An 8,685-nucleotide genomic window follows, 5' to 3' on the forward strand; every position below is an offset into this window, starting at 1 on the left:
TCCCCCCGTTTCCGACGAACCCATCCCGTCTCCGACTCCAAAATTCCCTGGAGCTACCGGTCCCGTACGGCTCCAAACACGACTTGCCTATCGGTGGTTTCCGATAGGGTTGACTTTCTCTCGCGATCCTTCTTTGTGTGGTGGTGCGGCCGTTTCCGCACCTGGCGCCCAACCTCTCGCGTTCGAGAGCTCGTGTATCGGGAGCCGGCGGAAATTTGCCGGCGGATGAACGGCGTCTTGAAAAACCGTCGCAATATATAAAGGATGTCCCGTCATTACCGCATTATCTCTTAAGGATGGGAATTCCTGAAGTAATTTGAAAAAGAAAATCCTAATACAAAAATGACGAGGCTATAATACTTTTCAAATTATAAACGATTAAAGTTGACAAATTATAGTGGCTAAAGTACGCGCGCTCAGGTACGGTACAACATACAGTGGTACAGGTGCATGCACATGTCGTCCCTTTTCCAAATATTGATACGGAAGTTCTATACATATAACAATATATGTAATAATAAACTGTCTTTTCTATCATTTAAATAAACATATCGCAAATAATAAGAATTTCGTCAAAATGTTATAAATAAAATATCACAATACATTTATGAAAATCAGTAAGCTCACACATTTGATGTTTCTTTCAAGGATTTACAACTAATTTCATATCTTATGCAAATTCTCACTTATGTGCATGTACCTGTATTATTGTGTGTTGTACCGTACCTGATCGTGCGTACTTTAGCCAATATAATTGGTCAACTTTAATCGTTTATAATTTGAAAAGTATTAGAGCCTCGATATTTTTGCATTAGGATTTTTTTCTTCAAATTACTTCAGGAATCCGTCTTTAAGAGATAATGCGGTAGTGGCGGGACACTACTGGTGTACTACCCTGTATACAGAGTGTCTCACAACTAATAGAACACCCGTTAGAGGTAGGTAAAGGGTGAAATTTAGAACTAAAAGTTTCTCTTCCATTTTTGGATCCGACAGTTAACGAAATATTAATTAAGTCTGTTAATCCCTTAGCGCCCCGTGTGAACGCTTAGGGCCGTAGGACACCGTAGACTCCTCATGAGTTCTGTTTGCTTGTTTTTCTCCCCTTTTTTATATCACAAGGGAATAAATATGGATGGGTGAGTGAGTGGGTTTGTGAGTGGGTGCCTGACTGACAAGGAGATGCCACAACCTGCTAAATCGATTTCTGAACGAGACATAGCACGTTCGCTAGTTGCGATATTAAGCATCAACACCCTAATTGAGATTTGTGCCAATGGGCCTTTGTTAATGAGAAATTACAATATAAAGTTTGGATTGCGAGACTATATCACGGATATGGCTAAAAATGCGACTGTCTTTCAGCGAGGTGGCGTGGTCGAGCAGACTGAGACTTCCACGTTGAAAATTTTTGAGCCGCCAGCGAGCGTTCAAAACCCGGCGACGAGTTATCCTTGTGCAGTGTTTTTTTTTTCTTACCTTAGGGTATGTAATTAATGTTTTTCGAATATGATACATTTGTTTTGCATATGTCTCGTTTTTATCTATTAATCAGAGGTAATTAGAGAAGTGTCAGGCTTGTTTAACGCAAACACGAATATAGACACGTATTTTGCATTGCTTACAATGAAATATATATTTTAGTACATATTAAAACGTTATTGATGCTGATGATAAATAATAAGAAAATGATTGTATGCATATAGCATCATCTCGAATGTCCAAATGTATACTTTCATCGTCTGTAAATAAATCAAGATAGTTGTATATTTTCGTGATCATATTTTTAACCTGCCTATAAAAGTAAACATTCTACGACAAGTAGATTGCTGTACATTTTAACGATATTATTTTCAAGTTATATGTTTACTTATATTTCTCGGCGCGGAATATCTTGTATGTTTGATTGTATGTTTGTCCTCTCCTCTCTACAAGAACTAAAAAACTTATTAAATACAACAGAAAACATGACGTTTTAATATGTACTAAAATATATATTGCATCGTAAGTAATGCAAAATACATGTCTATATTCGTGTTTGCGTTAAACAAGCCTGACACTTTTCTAATTACCTCTGATTAGATAAAAACGAGACATATGCAAAACAAATGTATCATATTCGAAAAACATTAATTACATGCCCTAAAGTAAGAAAAAAAAGAACACCACACAAGGATAACTCGTCGCCGGGTTTAGAACGCTCGTTGCCGGCTCAAAAATTTTCGACGTGGGAGCCTCAATCTGCTCGGCTACACCACCTCGCTGAAAGACAATCGCATTTTTAGCCATATCCGTGATAGTCTCGCAATCTAAACTTTATATTGTAATTTCTCATAAACAAAGACCCATTGGCACAAATCCCAATTAGGGTGTTGATGCTTAACATCGCAGCTAGCGAACGTGCTATGTCTCGTTCAGAAATCGATTTAGTAGGTTGTGGCATCTCCTTGTGAGACTAGGGAGTGGCAAGTTTTCAGTGGGTGGGGGTGTTTTTAGTTATGAGTGTATAGATAATTTGAATATTTTTAGTGCGAGTGGGCGGAATAATTGCGCTTCATGTGCCGGAAGGGGAGGGCATATGTGGTATGCTTCTTTTGAGTATGTGGGTGACTTGAATGTTTTCTGTATGTCAGTAGTTGAATACCGTGAATGATTTTAGCATCTGTGTACAAAAAGGAGAGAAAAACGGACAAGCAGGGCCCTTGAGGTGCCTACGGCTTCCTACGGTCCTTACTCGGGGCGCTAAGGGATTGGCAGACTTAATTAATATCTCGTTAACTAATTGTCGGATCCAAAAATGGAAGAGGAACTTTCAGTTCCAAATTTCACTCCTTACCTACCCCTAACGGGTGTTCTACCAGTTGTGGGATACCCTGTAGGTGTGTGTGTATATATATATATATATATATATTGTGCAGGGTTGGGAACGTTAATTTTTAAAAGTAACGCGTTACCGTTACTTGCGATAAAAAGTAACTCGTTACCGTTACTGATTCTAAAAAGTAACGCGTTACCATTATTTGAAAAGTAACGATAAAAAAATCGTTACTTTCCATTACTTTTGTAAAAAAAAAAGTTAAAATCGGCTTATAAAACAAATAGTAAAAGAGACAATACATAAATTATACATATATGAAGACAAAATATAAGATATTTAAACGGGAAACACACATTCTTGCATAACGACATAAAGCCCATTATACATTAGTCGCAAATCGCAAGGAAAGGTCGCAAAGAAATTAACTAATCATCGATTGTTCTTCTTGCGATCGAAGAATAATCAATTATGATTGGTCAATTTCCTTGCGATTTTGCGATTGCGACTAATGTAGAATGGGCTTTAGGAGCGCCGCACACGAATTGATATTGTAAGAATTGACCAATCACTTTAAATATCGTCGAACCGTAAGCTCGCCATTTTTGTGAATACTCGATTGTAAGTGGTCCATTTTTACAGTACGTCTTACATTACTGTTATGTCAATTCGTGTGCGGCGTTCCTTAAGCGTGGTCTACAATGAGAACTTAAGCCATAAAATTTAAACTTTAAGTCCTAAGCCGTAAGAAGTTGACCAATCACAGTTAATTGTAAAAAAAATAATTTCTTACGGCTTAGAGATTAAAGCTTAAATTTTATGGCTTAAGTTCTCATTGTAGACCACGCTTTAGAGACTTTCTACAATAAGCAATAAAATTGACCAATTACAGTGGATTATTCTTCTAATATGATTGGTCAATTTTATTATGACTTAAGATTTATTGTTTATTGTAGTATGGGCTTTACGGAAAGCAGCACATTAATTGTTTATCGTGTACAAATTTTCGTCGCGTGGCAAGCGTTGCCGCGTTCTGTGTACAGAAGCCATTATAGTAAAAAAGTAACGATACAAGTAACGATGAATTTCGTTACTCGTTACTAAAGAAAATGTAACGCCGTTACTTTTTCGTTACTGATACAAAAAAGTAACGGTGTTATCAAATCGTTACCAAAAAAAGTAACGAAATAGTAACGTCGTTACAAGTAACGTGTTACTTCCCAACCCTGATATTGTGTATATACAGGTATAAATACAATATACTATGCTCACGATAGTTATCAAGGGTCCTTTCTTCTTTTGAGCGAGTTTACCAAACGTGTAAGGCATAAATCCCCGATAAACGTGACCAACATGCGAGCACGGTACCCATAAAATAGCGCCGCCACATTGCCAAATCTTGAACGACAGTTCGAAATTCTCTCCACCCCAAACGAGCAATCCTTCGTCGTACCCGCCCAGAGATAAAAAGTATTGTCGATTTATCGCGAACAAACCACCAGCGTGTGTAGGTGACCTATAAATATGGTAAATGAGATACTAATAGAAATTAATGGATTAGAAATGTTGAGTTGAATAATAATAAAGCTGTATCAAGTTCGAAACAGAAATCGCACCTGTATGGCATGCTATCGTGTGAGCGTGTTTTTGTTTCACGCCTAGGTAACTCGTTCTCTTTGTATAACATGCCCCACTCAAAAATCCCTCTATATAAATGTCCTTCTTGATATACAGGACGATACTCAAAAGTCTTATGATCAATGCCATCTATCACAGGAACTGTCATTACGTTTCTGAAAACAGCAATGTAATTAGACTGAGAAGCAATGATTTCAGATATACATATTTAGTATATTATCTAAATAATGATTGAATTAAAAAAATTGTAGCACAAGTGCGGAAAGATATATTCTCAAAAAACAAGAATTTTGGCAGTATATAAAAGAAGAATCTGTGAGAGAGAGAGAGGGGAGGGAAAGAGAGGGAGAGGAAGAAAGAGGGAAGAGAGATTCCATGAAAGTTGTGTCAACATTGTAGCACTGTTCTGCTGCAATAAAAATTTTGCTTATTTGCTGATAAAAAACGCAATTAATCAGAAATTACTGCAGTAATTAGAAGTAAACATTTTCAAAGTATAGTATAATAAAATATATCAAAGTATAGCATAATAAAATTGTATTTCTTAAAATAATATATTTTAAACATGTTGTGCTGCTACAATAATATTACAAAGTATACATTTAATATTTGTATATATGTTCAGCATTTCTGTCTATCTAAAGTTACTTATTACCTAAATTTGTATCAAAAGAATTAAGAATTTTATTATTATGCCTTATTCTTGATTATATTACAATTCATGCATTTTTATATAATAAAATACAACACATCATGTTTATTAGTTTTTCAATGTAAGATAATGTTGAATTACCTATTTTCAGCAATTGGTGCTAGAAGTGGAGGTAACCAATTTACATTGACTTCGCAATGAGCATCTAAAAATACTATTACTTCACCCTTGGCTTCACGCGCTCCTCGAGAACGCGTTCGTATTAAGCCTTGTCTTTCATAGTTTCTTAGTAATCTAACTTTACCTCCCCATTGTTCAATGTAAGAATCTAAGTCACTTTTTAAATTTTCTATGAAAAAAATTATAATGATGGATAGTTTTTATTAATAAAATTTCGAATACATTGTAATACAAATAATTGTGAAAAAAAAGTAATGGATTAAAGAATCATTTAATTAACACATTTTATCCTGAGCATACCTTTATCAGAAAAATCATCAACAAGAAGAACTTCTTCTAAAAACTTTGATGGAGTACGGTTTATGACACTATGTATAGTTCGCAATAAAACAGACCATCCCTCATTGTGAAATACTATAATAACACTAGTGCGTGGTAATTCCTCTGGATAGTTCCAGTGCTTACATCTGAATTACATAAGAAAAATAATGATTAAACTATAGACTAAGAATTTATACTATTAACCACAATAAAAGACTTACTCTGCTGGCCTAGTGTCTGGTATTGATCTCGACATTGAAATTTCATCAGAACATATCATGTTCATACCATAATCAGATTCAGATTGCTGGACATCATTTTGCTGATCTTCTCTTAAAATATGTGGTTTACCTCCTTCCCCAGGCCCAGTTTTAATTGATAAATCACGTGGCTCAAAATTTCCTAAATCTTCTACAAGAACTGTAGCCTGTGTATAATAAATTATAAATTGAAATAAAATACAAGAAATTGCATTTGACTAAAAATCCACAACTAGTAATTAGACTATATTTTACCTGTTTCTTCCTGAGACCTTGTGCCCAGTATTCTTTTATATTGTTCATATGATTGTCTGAGGAGAAGTTAAAAAGGATATATAAAACCAGCAGCACCAATATACCACCAATTAGTACATGGAAAAGACGGCTTCTTCTGAATTGTACAATCCTCATATTTTACTAATTGTATATCTAAAACTTAAACAGGTTTAAGATAATAGTCTCTGGATAAAAAGACGCATTTCTCATTTTTTGAAATTATGATATTTCGTATATGATAGTTCTTTTAACGATAAGACTGTTTACCTTAAGAAAAGCATAATTCATAACTCAATTGCTTCGCAATGTATCTTGTTAATACGGAACTAGTTTGCCTCATTTTCAGTTAACAATAGCGAAAGATAAATAAATAAAGTGTGTTGTACCTTTCGTTGAAAGAAACAAATCGAGATAACGCAAAACCGGTTCAATGGTATCCACAAGTCAACGTGTCGAACATCAATAATTATATGTGAGTAAATTTATTCATAGTATCAAAATTATACATTTACATAAAAGCCAACGTGTCGCCAGCTGTCATGTACTAAAAATATGCGATTAAAGACGTTGCACTCATAGAGTATCGTGTACCCGTCACCATGATGTAAGAATACAAGAGTGCGTTCGGGGAGCACGCTACTAAAGGGACGTCTACATTGGAAGTAAACAGTAAGAAGTAGGAAGTAAGAATAAGAAATTGACCAATCATAGTTAATTATTCTTCTCACATTCGACTGTGGTTGCTCAATTTCTTACTCTTACTTACTACTTCTTGCTATTTACTTCCAATGTAGACGTCCCTTAAGCAAATTGACCAATTCTATTCTCGCGTTTCAAGAATAATCGATTGTGATTGGTTTGTTTACTTACTGCTTATTTCTTACTCCTACTCCTTGCTCCATCTATTGTAGATCGGGCCTATCTCACTCCTGTATCTTTCTCACTCCAACGTAGCGAGTGCACCCGGATAGAGTTTTCGAACGCACGCTAGGGTGCGTTCTTTTATTCGCAACAGATACAATCCGATACATCCAATGCATAATTTAATCGTTCTGTATATCCAGTTGCGCACATCAAGCTACAGACTGTGTACATCTTGACCGTTCTTTAATTTAAGTTGCAAGCAGAATCATGCAACTGCTTGTAACTTTTAGCATCCCAATCCAAGCGGCTGCCGAAAAATTGTAGCCTGAGTTCCGAATGTGCAAGAACCTTAAGTACGAATACGGTTCTTTGATGTGCAGAAAGTAGTGCGTTTCTCAGACAGCACACAATATTTATGATAAATATTTATTTCGAATTATTTCTTAAAAATATTATATAAATATAATATAAATATTTTATATACATGACCCTTACAGAAATATCATACTAAGAATCATTGATAATTACTTATTATCCAGAATTTTTAATACTGAAAATAAGTAATTATCAATGATTCTTAGTATGATATTTCTATAAGGGGAAGGAAAAAGTATCAAAATCTTTATTGAAAATATTATTAAAATACAGACTAAATATTTTATACAATATTTATAGTAAACGAAAAATAAATATTTGTAGTAGTAATTGGTAATTACCAATTTAAATTTCGATTTTCTTATTTCTTTATTAATTTAATAATTATAAATAATTATATTTATTTTTTTCATGTGCAATATTTATAGAAATATTTACAAAATATTAATTTTTTGTTTACAATAAATATTATGTAAAATACTTAGATATTTAGATATTTCTATATTTTAATAATATTTTGAATATAGATTTTCATAATTTTTCCTCTCTTTTCCCTTATAGAAATATACTAAGAATCATTCCCAGTAAGCAATCTGCGCGCAGACTGACGTCAGACTGTCGACAGGATCTGTCGAATCCGAGCAGGATCTGTCGACAGATCCATAGACATCTGCGCCCCCAATCTGCCGCCAGACTGTTGACAGGGTCTGCGAACAGACTCTGACGACAGACTGGCGGCAGATTGCGCGCAGAGCCTGTCGACAGACTATGACGGCAGATTGGCTGCAGATTGCGCGCAGATCCTGTCGTTTCGTAGGTTCTTCTTCAATTAAATTTTCTCATAATTTTTCATAATTACTCATAGAATAAGCGCTTCCTCATAAATACTCATAAAATACTATGACAAAAAAATTTTTCTACATTATTTTTTCATAATTTTTAATATTTTCTCTAGTGAGATTCGAACTTGAACTGAAGACATCTTTTGGATAATCATCCGTCGCCTTAGACACTACGCCAATTCCTCACTTGATAAAAAGCGCTTTGTATTGTCTATTTAAAGTTTAAGGAAGAAAAATATTATAGTTTGTTCGCCTTTTAAGCCGCAAAATATAGACGAAACCGTTTAGCGTATAAATAATGTAAGAGAGACTGGTACGATAATTCGAAATTAATTTTCTACCAAGGAATGTATAGAAAATTACTGCAATAAAACAGCAGATAATGACATTTTTCTATCATGTTAATAAAATACTGTACTTTTACATGTGCGAATTAATTTGGTCGATCGTCCCGTTCAGATT

General features: G+C 34.6%; 1 protein-coding gene across 5 annotated transcripts in view; it reads right to left on the bottom strand.

Annotated features, from left to right (window-relative positions):
• The window catches only part of LOC116853220 (N-acetylgalactosaminyltransferase 7), a 23,535-nt gene extending 16,772 nt beyond the window's left edge, over positions 1–6,763 (bottom strand). For 3 of the 5 annotated variants that reach the window (XM_032834169.1, XM_032834170.1, XM_032834171.1), the window contains exons 1-7: positions 6,529–6,762; positions 6,122–6,301; positions 5,828–6,033; positions 5,586–5,752; positions 5,247–5,454; positions 4,432–4,608; positions 4,088–4,331 (exon numbers count right to left, since the gene is read on the bottom strand). In XM_032834169.1, the coding sequence (XP_032690060.1) occupies positions 4,088–4,331; positions 4,432–4,608; positions 5,247–5,454; positions 5,586–5,752; positions 5,828–6,033; positions 6,122–6,277 (1,158 nt within the window). In that variant the 5' untranslated portion in view covers positions 6,278–6,301; positions 6,529–6,762. Of the gene's footprint in view, positions 1–4,087; positions 4,332–4,431; positions 4,609–5,246; positions 5,455–5,585; positions 5,753–5,827; positions 6,034–6,121; positions 6,302–6,528 lie in introns of all 5 variants that reach the window. The other 2 variants (XM_032834167.1, XM_032834168.1) reach the window with 2 other exon arrangements.
• Positions 6,764–8,685: the final 1,922 nt, after the last annotated feature.

This window comes from Odontomachus brunneus, unplaced genomic scaffold (assembly GCF_010583005.1).
Source record: "Odontomachus brunneus isolate Ranch 3 - 2012 unplaced genomic scaffold, Obru_v1 Obru_scaffold_289, whole genome shotgun sequence".
Lineage (NCBI taxonomy): Eukaryota > Metazoa > Arthropoda > Insecta > Hymenoptera > Formicidae > Odontomachus > Odontomachus brunneus.